Genomic DNA, 22,557 nt, shown 5'->3' with positions numbered 1-22,557 from the left:
TAACCGGACGAATTTTTACTACCCAACACTAACGAAAAAAAGAGGAAGTCTGTTTTTTGCTTAGGTCTGAAATTCGCTTTTCATTCCCGATCACAGTAATTCTTAAGACTAAGAGTGATACCTGGCTGCTAGGAAAAACAGCAAGCAGCATGGCTTACAATTACAACTACATACGGCCATGTTCTGTCAGCGAAACAGCACTGATGTTTGACGCACGAAAATACTGTCTATTCACAGGGACCCAACCGCCAAAATTTATTGCATATTACTGTCATTGCCATCATCGCTCAACAGCTTGGTCCCATAGGAGACAATTTTATTAGCAACATGTAGAGTAGGAAAACTTACGTTTAAAAAGTTGATATTAACAGTGGCATAACGACTTGTCGGGTTTTTAAGAGGAGAAATATTAGCAAAATGTTTAAAACCTTCAAACGCCTCGCAAAGACAGATCTGAGTGCGGGCGAACGAGCTCACCGAAGGGTTAACAAGCTCTGCCGCGAGACTGAAGCGCTAGTATCTGTCCAATCAGCATCGCGCTGCAGCAGGGCCGCACGAGCCACTTTCGGGAAATGAGGCACCGTTTGACAGGAAAGCTCGTATAACGAAGAGACGAACGATGTGAGCCGTAGGCTCCGAACTATCCCGTGAGATTTAACACCTTTTTTCCCGGAAAAAAGGAAAGAGATTAACACAAACCCTTTCTAGCCACTATCAGAAAAGTCGACGCATGAAAGATAAGGATAATTTTCGTTGAGTTCCCGAGAAGTTTTCGATGGCAATAAAGACACGGAAGTACTAGGTAAGTTCGTGCTCGTCGTTTATCTCGTCACCGTGTCGTGTGTCTGTGTGTCGCCACTTAATTATTCTTTGTCACGTAGCCTCGAGACAGACCGATGATTCATTCAGGCGCTTTTCCTCTTGTGGAACGTTTGAAAAAATAAAAAAATTGTCTTCGATTTTAAGTCAAATTGTGTAAACATAATTAATATCCTAGCCTAGGCTACGACGCGACGGATGGCCCGATGGGAGAAATCGATGCTGGTGGCCTGGCTTGGCTTGTGTCAGATCATTTGAGATTATTTGTTATTGTTGTCAGAATTATAAATAACAATAACAATTGGTGTTGAAGTGGTTTTTCCCACTTGAATGTTGTATTTCAACTGGTAAGAAAAGAGGAAGCCAGTGTGTGTGTGTAGTACTATTTCGAGGAGAGCAGCCATTTGCCATTGCTGGTGTCTGTGTGGTAAACTTGTACTGTGAGAGTGGACTGTGGACAGTGTGGGACAGTGGACTGTGGGACTGGGTGTTTGTGGGATTCTGGACAGTGGCACTGGGTGTGTGTGTGTGGGACTGTGGACAGTGAAAGATTTCTTATTTCAAAGTTGACTTGTCAAAGATGCAGACTAGTAGTTAATGTATACTGATATAAGAATATATCGTGTATATAGCATAAGTAGTTTTAAGAAAAAAAAAATGCTGGTGTGGGGCTTGGTATTATCATTATGGCAACAATTTCTGATAGATTTCTCCTGATTTGTCCTTTACAACCTGTTGGTGACCAAAGTCCTCCAGGTTGTAAGTGACCAACTTTGGGAGATGTGGTTTGTGGCCTGTGCAATGAAAAGGGACAGTTATCTACTGGACTTGCTGTGACATTGAAAAATATGGGCAGACAGAGGTGATGGACATTGCAAGCTGTGGGGGGAAAAAAGAGGAACGTTTTTCAGTTGAGATTTTGTGCCAGCCGCACTTGCTGTGTTAAGCAGATTTGGAGAATAACTTGGCTGTGTCCTGAAAAATAAATTCTTAGAGGGGAAAGATGCAAATGTGTGACTTTAAAGCACTTCTGTTCATGTGGGCCATAACGTCTTGACTTGAAAGTGCCCAGAGTAGGAGATAATTTTATTTTGGGGATTTGGCAGGACAAAGCACAATCTCTCATAGAGTGCAGGTCAATGTGAATGACACGCAAGGAAAGCATTAGTAGTCGATTTCGGAGATGACAGTTGGGTTAACTAGCTCATCGGCAAGAGAAAAAGACAACATGGGGTTCAGTCTGGGAATGTTTTTCTAGTTTTTTTTTAAAAAAAAAAAAAAAGAGATGGGGAGTGCCAAGAAACATGTCTTATCTAAACAGTGATATCTTCTGGATTTAATATCAGAGGTACAGTTTCATTATGGCAGTGGCTGTAGATCTCAGTATCATTGGCATAAAAATGATGGCTCAAGCTATGTGATTTTAATATGTGATCGAGTGAAAAAACATACACGTATGGAACATAAATAGCAGAGGGACTAGCATTGAACCTTGTGGAATACCAGACTTTGTATCTCTTATTTCAGAAGTGAAATTGAGATGTACAAGGAAGCGGTGTTTTGGTAAGATAAGATTTTAACAATTTAAGCTCAGTATTGAAGTTTCCAAAGACAGTTTAAAGAAAGGATAGTAAAATGTAGTGATTTACAATGGCAAGATTAGTACTGAGGTCAAGGAGAATTATTATTGAAAGAGATCATTAGTAACTTTTTCTATGACAATTTTGGTGCAGTTTTCTGAAGCCATATTGGAAGAGTTTGCAGTGTTGCAAAAGAGTTTTCTCACACTCTTCCACATCATATCCCACCTTTTCAGCTTCCATATTTAGTTGAACTTTTCTTTTTTACTTGAAGGTGACCTTGCTGGGTCATCTGTTTGACTTGAATATAGTTGCTTCTCCTCACTATTTTGCAGGTACAGAAACACTTTGCTGTATTGCCTATTTTTTGTGCTGCAGTACACCAAATGGTGCCCTTTTAAATTACTCTTAGCCTGGGATATCTCCATTGCTACTGATGTAGTAACATGTTAGCTGAGACAGTGCTCTCTAGGTGTAGCACTTGTACTAGTGCACCTTTTTTTTGGTTTTTTCCATGTATGTGTCTTCTTGCGAACCGATTGATTTAATTCGCATGGTTACAACCTAGTTATTGAAAATTGTACTTATTATTCAGTATCATAGTTACTGAACATCTTTGCATGTACTTTAACAAAGTGTAATGAAGGTGCACCATTTAACAAGCATGTAGGATAACGTAAATGGCTATTTATCAGTTCTTAAAATCCATCTAGTGTTAAAGGTGGATTTCTTTAATAACATGTTCTTCTGTGCATTCCCTTCTACAAATTCCTTGTAATTCAGAGATATTTTCATAACTTCCCCTTGGAATTTTGTCAGCGTTTCAGAAGGGTTTGTTGTTCTTCTTCTGACATTTTGTTTGAATTCATAACTCAAAGTGCTGTTGTGTCTCAGATTATGATCTTGAACTGAGTTTTGAAAGTTAAGTTCCCTTTAGCAACACAGATCAACTACAAAATAACCAAGCAACGTGTCTTTGTGAATGGTGCACATTTTGGATGTTTGGGTGTTTCAACATCTTATGACATCTTAGTGAAGTTAAAAGTGTATAGATTCAGGACTCCTACAGAATTCACACACACACATTGACTGAAACTGCTTATCCCAAGCGGGGTCGTGGTGAACCGGAGCCTAACCCAGCAACACAGAGAGCAAGGCTGCAGGGGGAGGGGACACACCCAGGACAGGACGCCAGTCTGTCGCAAGGCACCCCAAGCAGGACTTGAACCCCAGACCCGCCAGAGAGCAGGACCCAGCCAAACCACTACACCTCCACGCTCCTGACCCTACAGAATTCACTTTTCATGAAAGAAGGATTGAAGAAGGATTTGGGCTGTCTGCACTTTGGGTTATCTGGAAAGAACTACATGCTATCCATAGCAACATTTTTTTTCTTGGAATACAGTGTACAATAATAATTTCTTTTCATTTAAACACACATTTTCCCAGTGAAGCACAATCTGTATGCCAAATAATGTATTGATTGCTTCCATTACACTCTAGGATTACTTGCCTGTTTTGGGCAAGAAGCTGGATTAAAATGGTTGGATGAAATGAAAAGCATCCAGGTAGGAGTGTGTTGTACTTATGAAGAGCTCCAGATTTAACGCTGCCAAGATATTATGTTATTGTTTCAGGTGTCTAGTTCACATCCAGAGGCAGAGCATAATGTGTTGTTCAGCTATACATATGTTATAACACTTTAAAGCCAGAAAGGCTAGTTTCCATTCTCTTTGGCTACCATTGCGATTAGTCCTGTTGAATACATCAGGCATGTGAAATATCCCTTAGGATTGTTGGAAAACTGTTATTACAAACAAGTATAATTTTTATTTTTAGCTATTGCAGAATAACTATAAAGCTGATACAGTATTTATTTAAGCTGTTGTAGCTTTGTGCTCATAGTATACAGGAAAGCTTATACTGTACACACTCCTTGTGTTTTGGTTGTTTCATAATTATTAGGCAGATTCAAATGACACTTTCCTGATTAACTGGAATATGACATCAGATAATCATTTGCATATCAGATCATCTTCACATTTCTACAAGCAAGAAGAGAATGAGTAATGCTTTTATCAGGAATGGCAGCCCAACTACGGCAACACTGATGAGCTGCATCTTGCTGCCAGCGTTAATATAACTTTGAGCCAAAATCTAGAACATGTATATGTTTTATTATTGCAACTTAGACTTTCATGCCATGGCATAAATAAGATGAAATTAAAATTTACGCTTTCACGCCCATCTTTAGCAATGTATGATTCCTCGTCTTTAATTATTAGTTGGTTTCCTTTGTGATTAGCTTTGATAAAGAAGTGGAAAATAACAGCAAGATTAATCGAGATAACAAGTTTACATTTCTGCAATAAGTGCTTTAAGGAAAGAGGGCCATAGGAGATGGACATTAGAAAGGTTGTAACCCAAGAATATTAGATTTCTATGGTGCTTTGGGAGATGTTTAATGCTTAAAAAAACTGGAGAGGAGCATAAGCAAACTTCCTAGGATATTTATTAAACATGCACAATTAAATTTGTAAGAGATAACATGATTTAGTTTTTTTGTGGAGTTGCATTGATGGGCATCAGTTGAGTCTGTGAGGGTTGATTCAGTAGTGTTTTATAATTGTATCAGTTAGGAATGTTGAGGAAGGTGTTGTATGAGACCTTCTTATTTTATTGCTGCAATGGATGCTGGCGTGGTTCACTGCAATTTAGTGATTTCTGTTTTCTTTTCCCCTGGCTTGTCAACATTTATGTCACCATGGGTTGTGAACTGTTTGTCTCCTTTCTTAACAGTGTAAATTCTGAGCTCTAAATTCTGACCTGCTGTAATTTTTCTTAATCCTAGACCTTGGACTTAATCCAGTGACCATGAGACTGTGAGTGTTAGTCAGTATAGCAGTTATGGCTGATTAATGGGATAACTGGGACAACACAAATTTACCAGTATGGAGCTCTGTGGAATGCAGGATGAGGGAGCATCTCATTGGTTTAGCCAGTTAAGGTCCATAGGGCAGTATGACCTGTTAATCACTGACTGTGTTGTAGGTGAACGCTCTGTTATACTGTATAAAATCGTTTCAGGAGAGCTGTTAGGGCAGATTTGTCCTCAAATTTTACAAAAATGTGGAGAATACTTAAGTCACGCAAGATTTAATTTTACAAGTCACAAAGAAAAGTTAAGTACTTCACCGGAGAAATTTTTATTCTGACAGTCAAAAGATGCTGGTGGAACTATAATGATTATTGACTATATAGATATTGGTATTAAAAATATATATACATACATGTATTTACAGATATTTGGATTTAAAAAAAACGAATTCTTTAAATTTTTGTCATCAGGTGTACAAAATAGAAACACAAAATTATGTGAACTATAAGTATCCAAGTGAAGGAAGTGTGCATTTTCTAATATACTGCTAGTGCTGTATGATCTTTTACAGGCCTAGCGGGCTTTTACTCCACCTAAGAACTTGACACACAGCTGAACAAACTGTCTGGACTGAATTAGTTTAAATCCCTCTCTAAACTGTTGGTGGCGGCATATTGAGAGCTAGATTCCTTCAGGGTAGAGATGGAATATATTACATGGATGCGGGACAAGACAGTATTTGGAAGTGACACATGTTTTTCTACATGGCTTGACTCCTCCCACTATGGTTCATGGAATTAAGGTCTGCAGAATCCATCACCTCTGAGTGAAGGAATAAGTGCGACATTTCCCACAAGACACATTTTCAGTTATGATCTTCAGATATCATTTGTTCCCTCATATACAACACAAACACAGTGGCACCTCAATTTATGAATGCAACTGGAGCTGTAAATCTGATAGTAATTAATTTTGTTCCTCAATCTTAAATCACTTTTATCGCCAAGTTACCATCAGTGTAAGCTTAATACAGACATCCCTTGATTCCTAATGGTTTAGGATTCATAAAATTTTGAATATAACTATAATACTAAATGCCTTAAGATGTATTTTAATATTTCTGTTAACTTCAGTCTACATTAAAATAAACCTATTTTAAAATAACAGACAGTAAAAAAAAAAAAAATGGACAAACTTATTTAATCACAAATTTTTTGACTGATTCATCATATAAACATGTCCAGCGTTCATCTTACTGATTGCAGATGCACACAAACACTGGACAAGCCATGCACTCCTTTTCCTGTTGGGTGCCTTTTATTGACAGTGGTTCGGCAAACTCTGAAGATCAAATGAACAGAGCATGTCGAATTGTCTGGTGCTTTTAAATGTCTGTTGTTATAGCTGTTTTGATTAAGAACTGTCCAGTGAACTTATCAAAAGCGCTAGTCTGTGTTCATTCTTGACTGTCCCCCTCCTAGCTTGCAGCCGCACAACATAGCTATGGCAGTCACACTTCCTCCCACAGACTGGAAGTCCTTTTGCCACACACTAGGCTGATTTCGGTACGTTCACTCTGTAAAGCCACAGACAAAAGCAATCGGTTTATCTTACAAATCTGTCCCATTTTGTACGAGGAATTTCAAGAGGTAATTGATTCTGAAGGTCTTACAACATTGCATGTGTTCACTGAAACACACAATCTGGAATTAAAGTTGGGGTTAAAATTTTCTTGAGATTTCTTACAGTGCATACTCTTCAAGCTGTATCATATTTTAATGATGCAGAATGGAACATGACCTCTTTCTGAGATGATGTTATTTGGGGACTCCAGTTAATGACTCTCACTTACTGTATCTGGTGACAGCTCATTGCTGTTCAGTCACAGCAGTTGAGTCTGCTGTTGCATTTAACATAGTGTCTCATATATATATGACATGATAAATATATAATTAACAATAAATAAATATAAATACCCCCCTTAGTTCAGGCATTCTTAACCTGTAAGGTATACCTACCAAGGGGGTGCAAAGGGGATACAAGGGAGGTTTGAAGTGCCTCCCAGAAAATTTCTTTTAATTACTTTCTCACTGAAGAAAATTCTGAAGTTGGAGAATTAATATTAATTCATATTATGAATTAAAATTTTAAACAATCGCTTATATAATAAAATAAAAGGTTACGAATCCCTGACCTTGCTGATTGCAGTGCCACCACATTTTAAAGGTTAACACATTTTGAGAAAGCAGTCTTTAAGAAGGTATATACAATTGAAATGCAAGTTTCCAAGCAGCACAATTGAGTAACTGTACCGAAAGCGTGTTCAGTAATGTTCTGGTAATCTTTTATGAAGATTGGTTTGTTTTCATGTTACCTAATTTAAAACAATAGCAGCATTACAGAGGCTTGTAAAAACATTTTGTGTGAGCTAGGATTGCAGTCCCCTTCCTTTACTGCTAGCGAGTCGTGTTGCTGTTGCGTTAAATAGCATATTGAAGCAGTTACATCGGTAGAGTGACGGGTGTGTCACCTTTAGCGCTCAAGCTTGGTTTTCAAATATGTTGAGAAATTAGGTGTGGTGGCCTACTTCTGTAAACACAGAATTCAAAAATGTTGTTAAAATGTGATGTTGAATGATTTTCAACATACCAACTGGGCCCTGAAGACAGGAGATGTGTACCACTGGTTCAGAGGAGGCTGCGCTTTTCATATTATAATGATAAGTGTAGAAAGTACCCTATTGCTTACGGAACTGAGTTTCTGACCAATTGTTTCAGGTTCCTTCTTAACCTAGTGTAAAATGACATTGTGAGAAATGCAAGTTAGTCTTGTCTTGTCTAGCAATCATTTTCTATCTAATACAATAGCAATGCAAGTGGAAGGAAGTACAATGGAGGCCTGAAAATGTACAGTTTGGTTATGTTCTCATGAATGTGGACCAGGGTGTCAGAACATGGAGTTTGCTTGTATATTTTTATGAACGCTCCCAATACTTTTGTCCACAGTGACTTGCAACATTGTTCATTTTGCAGAAATTGATGTTTACACTGGATAAATTAGTGTGACATTTTCGTAAAGGTAACGTATGCACAATGCGCTCACTATCACTATTCTTAAAGGGTTTTAAAAAGCTACAAAGTGTAAAGTGTTGATGGCACTGGACGGTCCCACCTCTGAAGTCAATGTGATATAACTTGACCCTTAAAGTTACCAGGTTCTTCTAAACTGAAATTTAGTCAGTAGTTAGTTTTTCCCACAGACGGAGCATGCTTCCCACCTTCTCTGGGAGTCTTTTTGGGTGAGTAAGAAATGTATTTGTGCATTTATAAACGGATGGGAAATGAGACTTGCAGCATTAACCGTTTGTGCAGTTGGGTGTTGAACTTTCAGCAAAGTCCCCTCCTCAGTGGTAAAACACCAGGGCCCTGTGTAAAACACATGCTCTTACACACTGATCTAGTTGCTGTTTGTTTTCTAAGGGGAAAATTTTACCATATAGGAGATTAGATGTTTGGTCAGATTTTTAGATCCATGAGGGTATATGTAGGACAACTGCCAACTGTACTTTTCCTTATGACAAACTTCATAAACAAAGTGCAAAACTGGCCACCTGGTGGAACTCATCAATTTCTCCTGCTGTTGCTCTGCTCCCTGTATATAAGAGCCAGTAGCAGTCCAGTGGCAAAAGTGCATGTGTAGCATTTTGAGTTCCATTACATGTTTGTGTTGGAGCAGTGTGCTTGGTGGCTGTAAAAGTGGAGTATGTGTTGTGGTTCCAAATACACTCAACTTCAGACGAATACGAAATAGCGCGGTGAATAGGGGTATAAGTGGCTGTACATAGCCCTGCACATACCCCTGCAGGGTTCAGCCAGATGGTTTGTCCCTCAGTTAGAGCAAGGGGCATGTCTCACAGAGACAAAACTAATAGGCTTGTATGTCTGTCTCCCCAACAAGGGCTAGATGTCACGACTAACAGCGATGGAACTGGGCCGGCAATTGTGCGGGAAGATGAAGAAGGCAAAGAGGAGCGAACCAACTATGACCGTCCCGACTTCCGGCCTGGAGATTCATTTCTACTCCCAAGACTCCCAGCTGAACTACGTGGCAGGCTGCTACTCAGCTGAGGAGTTGTGCCTGGAGGCTGCCAAGAAGTGCCGTAAGTCGACCAGTAGAGCCAAAGGGGGGAATGAGATGGCTGATGAGTCCAGGAAGTGGGAGGAGGAAGTTGCGCAAGTGTCTGTTGTACAGTTCAGCTGAGGACTGTAACCAGGAGACAAACATGCAGAAAAGAAGTAATTAAAACATTACTATTAGCTATACTTGGCCATGTTTCTAACAAAAACAGGTTTCCCTATCTTCTACTGGAAAGGAGTGTTTTTAAAATCTGAAGGTCTTAGATACCAATCAGAATCAGTTTATTAGCATGAAACCTGTCTGAGTTGTAGAGAAAGTAATAAATCTTGGTGTTAAGTGCAACACTTGCTCATTCTACAGCAAAGAGGATTCCTCTTTGTTGCAGATAAGTGATTAAATCAGATTTTTCTGTCTTTCAGGTATCTCCCCTCTCTGCCACAACTTGTTTGCTCTCTATGATGAGAGTCGGGACATCTGGTACTCGCCCAATTACCGCTTTAAAATCTGCGACATCAACATGAAGCTGTACTACCGGATGAGGTGAGGCAAAACTTGGAGGTGGAGTCAAGTGTTCTAAAAACTGGAGAGGAAGTTACCCTTGCTTGGGTGAACTTGTCAGCCTCTGCTTCAGAGTTACAGAAAGTGACTGTTTATATTGATAACGGCATCCACTTTTGCAATGTGTGCAGAAAAAGCATAGGCTTTGTGTGGTGTTCCCTACATGCACAGCTGGTTAAGAAGTTTTGGACAGTGGGTCTGGGAGCCAGACCTCTAAGTACAAGTGGTCTGTAGAACAGGAAGTTTCACTACAGGACTGAAAGAAAATAAAAATGTGCAAGGCTCGGAAGAACCAGAAACAAAGCACTGGGTGTTCAAAGCCTTCAGAATAAGGAAGCTGGAAAAATCCCAAGTCTGACTCTGAGAACCGGCAGCGTAGCTATTGACTGCATTTGTGTGTATGGTAAATTCCACAAATGTTCTTGTGTCTACAGGGGGTAGAGTGAACCATTTTGAAGTTTACAAGCCTCTAAATTTTAAGCTACAGAGAGTGTGCTGTTTCCAGGACAAGGCCAAATGTGATTGTGTACCCAGCTGTAGTTATTAGGTGGTGATTCAAGATGTCTTGCAATCCAGGTTCTATTTCACCAACTGGCACGGCACCAATGAAAATGAGCCTCCAGTGTGGAGATACTCCCTCAACAAACAGAGGAGTAATAGCACTCCCCAGGGGACCCCTGAAGGGACGCCCCTCCTGGATGCAGCCTCCCTGGAATATTTGTTCTCCCAGGTAGGTGCCCTGGCCGCTGTGACCCTTGTTCCATTAGATAAATACAAGACGAAGCGATGACCCCATCCATGTCATCAGTTCTTTTCTTCTGCATTTTGATGGCTCTTCAGTGGCTGATGTTGACATTTAAATGGGGAATTCTAAGATGACTAAGCAAATGATCAGAACTGAACAAGCCTACTGCTCTTGTTTGACCAAGAAAGCCTGCTGGTGTTTTCCGCTGGGGTTTATGGACTGGAACTGTCAATCAGCTTAAAAAGGCGAAAGAAAAACCGGTAAAACTTATAGGAGGTGAGCTGATCATCGGTGCGTTTGTGTTTTAAGGGGCAGTACGACTTTGTGAAAGGCCTGGCCCCCCTGCGGATCCCTCTGAGTGAGTCTGAGGCCCATGAGATTGAGAACGAATGCTTGGGCATGGCAGTGTTGGCTATTTCCCACTATGCCATCAACAAGAGCGTGTCACTCTCAGGCATGGCGGCTGACATCAGGTGAATTCACTCACATCTTCACAGGAGCCATTTTTTATTCTTTCACCAGGTCTCCTGAATTTCCAGTAACGGGTTTTTAGGAGGGGAATTTTATTCACTTTGTTGAATTTGCTAGATAATGTTATCCACAATGACTCACACAGTGTAGCTGGGAGTTTACTGAAGCTGGTTGTCCTCAAAGCTATGTGAGTTAAGAACCTGGCTTCAGAATTTTATTCAGCAAACTTTGAAAACTACTCCTATGTGTTGCCCTTTATCAAAACTCATGTCTGCTCAGTTTTCATATGACACTGTACTTTCCTTGTTTTCTACCAGCTATAAAAAATACATCCCAGAAAGCCTCAACAAGACTATCAAACAGCGCAACTTCCTCACCCGCATCCGCATCAACAATGTCTTTAAGAACTTTCTGAACGAGTTCAACAGCAAGACTATCCAGGACAGCCACGTTACCACACATGACCTGAAAGTCAAGTATCTGTCCACTCTGGAGACTCTGACCAGGGGCTTTGGTACTGAAGTTTATGAGACAAGCATGCTGCAATTCACATCTGAAAATGAGAAGTCACATGTGACTGCCTTCCATGAGAATGACCCCCCAGTTTTTGAGGTACAGGTGTCTGGAAACAATGGCATCTCCTGGCGCAAGAAGCCTGATCCTGTAAGTCTGCCTCTTTCATTTGTTTAATTATATGCTAATGAGAAGGTTTTTTTTTTTTTTTTTAAAGAACGTGAGCCATTTGAATAGCTGTCATTTAAAAAGTGTACTTTCCTGTTATCGCTAAATGAAAATAGTGGTTAGTTTTCAATAAATTGATGGTGTCTGTTTACAGTTTAGCATTTTTTTTATTTTTAATTTTACACAGACTCTGCCATTTCCTAAAGACAAGAATAAATCCAAAAAGAACAAGGTGTATGGAAAAAACAAGAATGAAAAAAAGAAAGACAGCTGGATATTGTTTTCAGACTTCCACGAGATCATCCACGTTGCCATCAGGGACTCTACAGTCACCATTAACAAACAGGACAAAAAGATGGTATGAGCCTAATGTTTAAGTCAGTGTTTCATACTCTCCTTATTTTAAAATGTGCTGGCATTACACTTTAAACAGCGTCCACAATGGTGACACCAAAATATCTGCATTTTGTTGTGATGCCATTAAAATTTGAAGATCATGAAGACTTCATGTGTAGCAGGAACTTGATCAGGTGGTGGTGAACTGCTAGCTGGCTGAACTGGTTTTCTAGCGAAACAGCGAAGCCAGTCATCAGATTAAGCTATCCATGAATGTGGTGGCACTATGTGTACCAAGACAGACAGCATATTGCAGTAGGGAGAACCCTGGGAATGGCAATTCTATCGCTGTTGTATCTGCAGGAGATGCAGCTGGCCTTCCCGGCAGAAGCACTTTCCTTTGCTGCGCTGGTTGATGGTTACTTCCGTCTGACTGTGGATGCTCACCACTACCTGTGCACTGAGGTATCGCCTGCCTCAGTGGTACAGAACCTGGAGGATGGATGTTACGGTCCCATTTCGTAAGTCCCTGAGAGTAGGCAGTCCTCAGTTCCTTCAGTTTTGCCTGCTGTGGAGCCAACCTTTCCACTAAGCTATTCTATACCGTGGGAGGGAAGTTTTGAAGTTCATATTAATCAGGTGTTCAAGTTAGACTTCTTTTTAAGCTTTCAACAACTAACTAATCAAAATAATAACTACTGTGTTATTAATATATGGTAAAAACAACATTTAACATTTTTAAATGCATGCTTACCTTAAAGGTGGTAAACCTTTAGTCTAAACCTAGTCTAAATGTAGTGTATAGTATTTATTTTTTTGTCCCCCTGCCAAATTTGTGCTGTGCCCCAACTCCTTTTCAGTGCCTTTTCATACCAGTTCTACAACATCCTGTTCCCTCACAGGACCGATTACGCCATTCATAAACTACGTCAGGAGGGCAGCGAGGAGGGCATGTATGTGCTGCGCTGGAGCTGCACTGACTACAACCACATCCTCATGACTGTTGCTTGCAACGAGGTAAAGAACCCGCTGTACTACTTCCACTGCTCAGTGGGAAGATGCTTAGCAGTTCACCTTGGTCTGCTCCAGGTGTCTGAGCATAAGACCTGGATAAAGGCTGCATTTGACTATTTGTTGCCATATTTTACTTCAGTATGGTTCACAAGAAGATTTTTGAGGTGTAGTTAGAAGCATCTGTACATTGAGGCAGCTAAGCACCTGCACCTCCCATTTGTATACATAAAATGTTGTGTTGCTGTTTTTATGTCACCATATGAAGGATACAATGAAACATCATTGCAGTTAAATAATCAGTCTTTCAATGCCACCTAAATAAGGGAAGAAAACCTGTTTTCTTACATTAGTGATTAGTGATTTGCTAATAATACATTCTTACATTACTGATTTGCTAATAATACATCTACAAGTATTAGATGTATTATTATATTAGCAGACTTTATCGATTGGAGTTCAGCTGATAAGGAGGTTGTTTTCAAGCAATAGAACTAACAGTTGCAGCCCCCTAATAATAAATTGGACATCTCATCAAAAGTTTCCTTAGTCAGCTGCGTCACCAGTGAGATCATGGTCTTTCAGAATATAGATGATGACCAATTTTCTTTCTGCTTCCTCCTCACACCCACTCTGTGATACCAGATGGACCTCCTTGAGTCCAGGATGACACGGCAGTACAAGAACTTCCAGATTGAGGTTGGGGAACAGGGCTACCGGCTGTGTGGGACTGAAACCTTTCGCCCTTCTCTCCGGGAGCTGATGGAGCACTTGGCTGGGCAGTCCTTGCGAACAGAGAACGTCAGTTTTCAGCTTAAAAAGTGCTGCCCACCACAAGCACGAGGTAGAAGCTCACTCGCACCTCCGACTTCCTCAGTGTCAGTCACCACAGGCCTGCCTGCTAGGAAGACAGTAGTTGTGGAGTGGGGTCTTGAAGACAACTGAAAACGCCTCCTGGCACAACCTGTGACTGCTTGTATCTGAGTGAGTGCAATAATCAGCGTAGGTTTCCCAAGTTACCAATTTTCAAAACATAAAAACATTAATTCAGGAAAAAAGACTGATCTAATTAATTATTAGGTTTTATAAATTCATCTTACAATGGTAACTTGGTATATATTATAGAAACTGTAATAGCTACTTGAGGGCTTCAGTTGTCTCAAGGCTCACATTCGTGTTAGTTTACAGCTAATTTATCAGTAAAACCAAGTACTTTTGAAAAGTGGATTTACAGAGAGCACCTACCCCCATCGAGTTGGAACACATACTAGTTGGCAGTGCAGCAATGAGGAAGAGTACATTACATGACCTTTTACCATGCTCATGTTACAACCGGAACTCAGACCAGAAAATATGTATATCTGTGTACATCTTGCCTTGCTGAAATCAATGTGTCTCGAGGCAGTCTTGCGAGTCACCAAACGAATGGCGGCCCTCCTGCCATTTCCATTCTACATTTTACAGCAGACTTCAGCAACAGCAGAAAGCAGGAAGAATAGTAATTTGTGGTTTTCCGCAGATAGACCTGTTTACTTCAGAAATAAGATTGAAGGTTACAAAATGTTCTGCTTGCCCCTAAATGCAGATTTTTTCTTTTTTTTTTTCTTCAAATAATTATTTCCAAGCCATAGCTTTGTGTAGCATTCTGTGTTTTTTGCGGTGCTCTCATTAGGGTGGATCCACCACAGGCTGACAGAGATAATATTCTCACAGCACATGGGTTTCAGTGCAGCAGTATGTGCAGGAAACCACAGCATTCTCCTTAAAAGCCTCACTTCCTTATCAACACCGCCCCCACAACCCCACTCCACACCGTACATGGGTATTAGTACCAAAGAAATTCGATCCAATTGCTCATTGTTAGCTTAGCACCTCGTTCGCAGTAAACCTCAGTAATGCGGCAAAGTCTTTGAAGGAACTTTTGTCACCTCCAGACACAGTGTAGAACTTGTATTATCTGTGAGAAGGTAGGATTTCTCTAAAATGATATCCCCTTTTAGGGTTCCTGATGACCTCGCACAGCAGTGTGTGGATTTGAGGCCTTTGCTTTCTTCTCTGCCAGTTACAATTCAAAACCTTTTTTTTCCCCCCCAGAAATATCTAACCTCCTGGTAGTGACCAAAAACAGAGCGCCAGAGTCCCAGGTGCCTTATCAACTCAGTCAGCTGAGCTTCCATAGGATCCTCAAGGAGGAGATAATCCAGGTATGACTTGTGCTTGTCTGTTTATATGTGTGTGCATACACATCCAGCTTACCCCAACAAGCCTGTCACAACACAACTTACTCACCTTTCCTATTAGGGGGAGCATCTGGGAGGAGGCACCAGAACCAACATCTATGCTGGCACCCTGAAGGTAAAGAATGAAGATGACGATGACAGCAGCTACAGCACCTACAGTGAGACTAAGGTGGTCCTGAAGGTGCTGGGGTCTAGCCACAGAGACATTTCCATGGTGAGAGCTCCCGCCGGCACACAAACTGAACTGGGCTTCATCCTCCACCCCCAACCTAACTGACCCCATCCTCCTCTTCACAGGCCTTCTTTGAGACGGCCAGCATGATGCGGCAGGTGTCCCACAAACACATCGTACCACTGTATGGCGTGTGTGTCCGCGACCTGGAGAGTAAGCAATGATCTGCATTGCATGTCATGTTCAGTTTGGCACGAGCATATTACTGTAGAAGAGATAGAAATTTGCTTAAAAGACTTTGGCCCAAGGTACAATGTGTACTGCTGGATTGACAGAAGACTGGAATGTGATCTTTAAGAGAACTAATAATAAATGGTGAGGAAGTGTACAGATGTGAGGGTTCATTAGAGAAACCAGCAATCTGAACTGCAAGAGCTGCACTTCCATCTTTCACTGTTCAACGCAGTGTATGAAGACCCAAGGTTGCTCTTGCTTTGTTTCTTGTATTTGAATAGATAGAATGTCAAACACAGACGTCCAGCAAGATAATTGAGTTGGCCTTCTAAACAGTTGTACTAAGTCGTCTGACGTATGCGTGCCCTGTTGTGTCTCTGCAGACATCATGGTTGAACAGTATGTAGAGCTTGGCCCACTGGACCTGTTCATGCAGAGCCAACGCCATTTCCTCACCACACCATGGAAGTTCCAGGTGGCCAAGCAGCTGGCCAGTGCCCTCAGCTACCTGGTAAGGCGGGAGAACATGTCTGCTGGTTAGAACTCTTCTCTACTGAGGAAATGTGACATTTCACTGTGAATCAAAGCAAAAAAAAAAAAAAAAAAAAAGAAAACAGTAGGAAAAAAGTATTTTGCTGAGGTGGGGAAAAAAATGGTTCTCTAAAAATTCCAGCTGTATAAATTACATGCTAAACAGTGTAATAATTTGCTGCACCTACCTGTTTACGTGGATAGGATTTATTTTGTGGAGAAGTTCATGTTAGTAAATTAAGGTTGGGCAACATGGCCCCTCTACAGACCAGTGCCCTTTCACATTCTTAACCATTTCTCTCTTCTGTTTTCCATTAGTCCTTATAAAGTTGACACAGTTGACTGAATGTGCAGTATGAATGATGGGCCTGATCCTTCTCTTTTCCCGGTTCCATTTAGGAGGACAAGCGGCTGGTCCATGGCTATGTGTGCACCAAGAACATCCTGTTGGCTCGGGATGGCATAGAGGGCGACGATGGGCCCTTCATCAAGCTCAGCGATCCAGGCATTCCCATCACTGTCCTTACTAGAGCAGGTAAGAGAGTGACAATGTTTGGGTGCCTGTTGCTCATTGTTCACTAGGGTAGTATAGTGGAGTTTTTCCCACTTGTCACCATGTCCTGCTATTACTGTCTCGCCAGAGTGTGTAAACAGGATCCCGTGGATTGCCCCTGAGTGTGTGAGGAACCCCAAGGAGCTCAGTGTGGCAGCTGACAAGTGGAGCTTTGGCACCACCCTGTGGGAGATATGCTACGATGGCGAGATACCCCTCAAGGACAAGAAGCTCACAGAGGTATGGCTTGCCCTGCTGGGCCTCTCTGCTGTGCTGTCCGTCCTTCAGATCCCACATAGCTAGAAACACTTTGAGCTGAACTGCTGTTGTGCTTCTCATCTGCACTGGCCAATACGGTGGCCTTGAAGTAACTGAGCCACACCATGGTAATATAAATCAGCTTTGTTCTGCAGATTCTGATAAGTGATAACCTTGACTCTGTGTTTTGTCCTCCTATCCATGCCCCCCCCCCCCCCCCCCCCCACCCCCTGAGTAGAAAGAGAGGTTCTATACAGCCAAGTGCACATTGGCCACACCTGACTGCCAAGAGCTGGCTGACCTCATGAAGCAGTGCATGAACTATGACCCTCACAAGAGACCCTTCTTCAGGGCCATTGTGAGGGACCTCAACAAGCTGGAGGAACAAAGTTCGTTTTTTTTTTTTTAAATGTAAAATTTTTTTTTGGTTCAGAATTTCTTCTTTCTAATATTTTCCTTTCTATTTCCACTCTTTCTAAAAAGGCCTGCTGTAAACAACAAGAGGGTGTCCCCCCCACAACCCACACCAGTCTTTTGGATGTGGCCCATTGTTTTCTGCTTAACAATTTTCTGCACTCTTGTTAAAATGGCTTATTTCTTTAAAAATATTAAGGAATGAGTGACATAAGAATAAGTGGGGAATAAACAGAGCTGACCAATCTCTGGCTTATTTTGGAATCGATGGTGACATTGTCTCCCACGCGCAGATCCGTCCATCGCCTCTGGAATGGTTCCTGTCCAAGAGGTTGACCCCACGCTATTTGAGAAACGGTTCCTGAAAAAGATCCGAGATTTGGGAGAGGTACGGGAGCTCTTTGAGCCACCCCTTTTGATTCCTTGCTATACTCTGGGCGAAGAGCGGGAAAAACAGTTGCTGTGAAGGGAGGTGCATTTGTGTATTTCCATTAGAAGTTCGCAATGAGGTAGAAGACTGCATGGAATGAAGTCACAGTCTTTTAAACCACAGAGTAACTAGGCACATGCTGACTTCAAACCTATGAGTGGAGCAGTCATGTGGGTGAGCAGGAAGACGGGGGTCATGCGAAGTTTGCGTAAATGTGGGTGTCGGATTTCCACTACGGTACTTGAAATGTCACGGTCCTGCTTAAGGACACATTACAAATACCCACATATTGTGTAATTTATTTTAATTTGGGGGAAAAAAAACATAAAACCTAAAAGTTAGTTTTAGAAGTACAATGTTGGTTGTTTCATTGATGTAGACCAGTTGTACAGGTTTTGAGGCTTAACCACTGGAACAGTTTGGACATTTTCAAAATGCCTTTACAGTATATTTGGCAGGGAAGGGGCTACATGTTAGTGAGGGTTACCATACCTCACTGTATTGGGATTGCATGGTACCTAGGTGTGGATGAAGGGCTGGATCTCACTCTTGCTGTCCCCTGAAGGGCCACTTTGGCAAGGTGGAGTTGTGCATGTATGACCCCCGTGGCGACCGCACTGGCGAGCTGGTGGCCGTCAAGTCCCTGAAGCCAGAGAACAAGGAGGAGCAGAACAGTAACCTGTGGCATGAGATTGATATCCTGAAGGAGCTGTACCACAAGAACATTGTCAAGTACAAAGGCATCTGCAGTGAGGAAGGTGAGCAGGGGATAGTTCTAGGAATTGTTCATCATGCAGTTGTAGCAGACTGTCCTGCCCCGTATCTTAGTTTAATGTACTTACATTTATTTATTTAGCAGACACTTTTCTCCAAAGCAACTTACAGTTATTTGCCCATTTACACAACCGAGGTTTTTACTGGAGCGATTTAAGGGTAAGTAATAGCTCATGGCTACTACAGCCAGAGGTGAGAGTCGACCCTGCAAGCTTTGGGTCCAGAGGCAGCAGCTCTAACCACTGCACTACCAGCTGTCCTAGCTTCTAAATCCAAAGTCACAGTAAAGGCTTAATACAGATGTACAGGCTTCACTTTTATGTTGAAGGCTTTTTACAAGAATTTCCACTTGAGCAAATGTAAGTGGAACAGCGAAGGAAAAATAGTCTGCCTAAATTGTTTCAGTATCTACTGTTGATGTACTCTGCATCATGGGTGTCCAACCTTTTTTTGGCCAAGGGCCACAGTAATTACTGTGAATTAATCTGTGGGACATAAATGTAAAAAAATCAAATAAATACATCTGAAATGCTTAAAATTGTTTTATTTAGTTGTGTGTGTCTGACTATTATGTGAGTCAATAGAATTGGTAGTATTTATGGTAGATATAGTGTGTGTGTGTATTTATTTTACAAGTTTCTCTTTGGGCTGCATTATGTGAAGAAACAGACTACTTGTTTGGACACACTTGCTCCACATCTTCAACCACAATACCGCTTGCTGTCCACAGTATCTCATCATCCTCTACAGATCTGGCAACTTAAGTTGTTTTAAATTTCAGGTAATGATGTAGAATACTGCCTTGCACCAAAACAGATGAAAAATTAACCATAGTGTTTAAATATTTTGGGCATTTTTTAGGGGGAAGAACAATTAAGCTGATTATGGAGTACCTACCTGCTGGCAGCCTGAAAGAGTATCTACCCCGGAAGAAGTCCCAAATCAACCTGAAGAGGCTTCTTAGCTATGGAATCCAGATATGTCAGGTGTGCCATGGGTTTCCTCCTGATTCAGTTCTAATGACCTGCAGGCCTGTGCCTCTTGACAGTAGCTAATGAAGTTGCCCATGTATGAACCCATTGGGTCTGTGTTTCTGACAGGGAATGGACTACCTTGGGTCGCTTAACTACATTCACCGCGACTTAGCAGCCCGCAATGTGCTGGTGGAGAATGAAAACACAGTCAAGATCGGGGACTTTGGCCTTACCAAGAGCATCAAGGACAACGAGGGCTACTACACTGTGAAAGATGACCTGGACAGTCCTGTCTTCTGGTAGGGCATGAGGGACACGATAGTTCAAAGTCAGGGATCAGTAACTATAAGTGACAGTACACACCGTAAGTGACATCTATCTGTCGGTAACAATGGAAATCTGTTTGAGACTCAACCTAAGGCCTTACTGGTGTCCGTCATCCGTAAAACCTGGGCTTGAGTAGCTGTGGGGGACCTGTGTGAGAACACGGGAATTTCTCAGAGACTCTTTGAACCTGATTTAATCATAGCCTAGCTGCGGAAAAAAGGGCACTGAAAGAGTGCTGTCCTGTGTCAGAAATCTTCTACACGAGTCCATTATGCGTACCCCTAACAACTGCTGTCCATTTTCCTGCTCCGGCTGTACGGTATAATGCCCTGGTATTTGGCCACCGGGCTGACTATATCCTGACTGTCTCTGCTTCTGCGTTTTTGTCCAGGTACGCACCTGAATGCCTTGTGCACTGCAAGTTCTACCGAGCGTCGGACGTGTGGTCCTTCGGGGTCACCATGTACGAGCTGCTGACCTACTGCGAGACAGAATGGAGCCCCATGACGGTACAGCCTTCGTACTGAAACTGCACTGAGTGCTGATGTGAAGGAGTGTAGTTCTAGTAGTGTGACATTACACAGCACTGCTGTCATCACAAACATTCCTGGAGTGTAAATGACGTGAATACTCAAACCATCACAATATCATCGGGGCCTCTTAGTTTTCCAGATCGTTCACGGAAATTAAGACCTGTATGAGGACAAAAATGCTTCCTACCAGGCTAAAACCTCCTGTCTTCTTACATTTCCCTCAGTGTACTTATATGAACAATGTCCACCTTGATTATTGGCAGGTGTTCCTGAAGATAATTGGTCCCACGCATGGGCAGATGACTGTCACCAGGTTGGTTAAAGCCTTAGAGGAGGGAAAGAGGCTTCCTTGCCCACCAGAATGCCCAGACATGGTGAGCGCAGTCTTCATATGTTCTTTTCGTTTAATGGATGCTAACGTCATATTTAACTGCTTTTATCCATCATGCCATTACTTCATTTAATAAACTCATTTGCTTTCCCTGTGTTGTATTGCAACAAGTAAGCATTTCAAATTGACACCAGTTTGCTGATTGCTATGTGGTTGTGGTGCAGGTTTATGCCCAGCTGCGGAGGTGTTGGGAGAGCTCCCCCGAGAAGCGCATTGACTTCAAGGGCTTGATCCATGTGCTCCAGCAGCTGCTTGCAGAGTGCAAGTGACCCTGGAGATGATGCGACCTACACATCACAGCTGTAACAAGCTTTTCAAGACATTTTAGGCTGAGAACTTGACAAGAAATATTACTTTTCCCCTTCCAGCTGGCATATATTTCTAGCATTTATTTTTGGTTATTTTCATAGACGATACCTGCCACCTCCAGTTTTTACCCCCCACCCCACCCCCCATATTTGGCAGACTAATTGTAGAGAAGAAATTGATTTACTTGTAAATAGACCCCAGTATTAAAGTCAGAACAGTTGAGCTTACCATTTTTTTTTTTCTTGCAAATCAGCACTGGTGCACCAGTAAACCCTCTGTGCAATCTGTAGCCACTGGCATTAACTTTGTTTGTTTTTACCATAAAACAGTTCTATCCTTTTTTTGTTGAGAGAAAATGAAAATGGCAGATTAGCACTGGAGCTGTGGTGCATATAAGATAGGATGGATCTCTGGCACCTGGCCATTTTCATGGAACTATTTGAATGCTGGGAAATAATGGGATGTTGAAGTCAAGATGAAACGCAACCCCAGTTGGTTCTAAATGATGTTCCTGTGCAGAGTTGTCAGACCTTTTGCACAGCATCGAATAGTTGCTTATGACATATAAATCTGGTACTATAATAGTCACCTGTTCAGACTTCAGAAGTTATACCACAGAAAGCAGAATGTGGTGACAGACGCTGTATATGATACTTAGTGCATGTTGCATGGACAAGTATAACCACCAGCAGTGGTGCTCTGAGGGGCCTGCGAAGCTGAGCTGCAGAAGCCAACAAGCTACTAGAAAAGGTAATAAGGCAGGTAAAAGAAGGTCTGGGTCAACATTTATTGTGGAATGTACTTCCTTCAGCATAAAGACAATTTATAAGAGAGGGTGGGTGTTAATGTACATAAAAATATCAGTTGAATAAAACTTTTGCAAAAATCCAAGTTTTATATGCTGAAAACCTTGGGCCTTACTTTACAAAGCCAGCACGCTACATTTCACTTTTACTAAAAACAATCTCTGCATCATTCAGCATTGTCAAAATTAATTTAAAAAGACTGCCAAAGAATTTAGTACAAATAAATGCCTATTTCAAAATGCAATAAGATCTATGTACAACACACAGCATATAATTTCATCTACATCACCATTGTCCAAAAATAGCTTCAGTAGTGCAAGGCATTGAGGCACTGCATCTGTTCACACTGTAGGGTGGGCCTGAGGTGCTTCAGTCTCCTGTAGCGGTGATTGACG

General features: G+C 41.6%; 1 protein-coding gene across 1 annotated transcript; it reads left to right on the top strand.

Moving 5' to 3' along the window:
• The first annotated feature begins 539 nt into the window (after positions 1-539).
• On the top strand, positions 540-22,253 carry LOC108935121 (tyrosine-protein kinase JAK1-like). Its single transcript, XM_018753432.2, has 24 exons — positions 540-802; positions 9,235-9,436; positions 9,834-9,954; positions 10,549-10,702; positions 11,027-11,190; positions 11,506-11,851; positions 12,057-12,227; positions 12,569-12,726; positions 13,108-13,222; positions 13,862-14,060; positions 15,311-15,420; positions 15,518-15,670; positions 15,754-15,841; positions 16,246-16,373; positions 16,793-16,928; positions 17,035-17,186; positions 17,443-17,593; positions 17,912-18,006; positions 18,614-18,806; positions 19,684-19,808; positions 19,923-20,095; positions 20,515-20,632; positions 20,920-21,030; positions 21,212-22,253. Exons 2-24 carry the CDS (start codon positions 9,241-9,243, stop codon positions 21,314-21,316), a joined length of 3,462 nt encoding a protein of 1,153 aa, XP_018608948.2. The 5' UTR covers positions 540-802; positions 9,235-9,240; the 3' UTR covers positions 21,317-22,253.
• The last annotated feature ends 304 nt before the right edge of the window (positions 22,254-22,557 follow it).

This window comes from Scleropages formosus, chromosome 3 (assembly GCF_900964775.1).
Source record: "Scleropages formosus chromosome 3, fSclFor1.1, whole genome shotgun sequence".
Lineage (NCBI taxonomy): Eukaryota > Metazoa > Chordata > Actinopteri > Osteoglossiformes > Osteoglossidae > Scleropages > Scleropages formosus.
This window is presented reverse-complemented; position numbering and strand designations above follow the sequence as displayed.

Coding starts and splice junctions, on each gene's coding strand:
- LOC108935121 (XM_018753432.2), top strand. CDS start 9,241: ATGTCACGACTAACAGCGATGGAACTGGGCCGGCAATTGTGCGGGAAG. Junction 9,437..9,833: donor GGAGGCTGCCAAGAAGTGCC/GTAAGTCGACCA, acceptor TCTGTCTTTCAG/GTATCTCCCCTCTCTGCCAC. Junction 15,842..16,245: donor GTGTGTCCGCGACCTGGAGA/GTAAGCAATGAT, acceptor GTGTCTCTGCAG/ACATCATGGTTGAACAGTAT.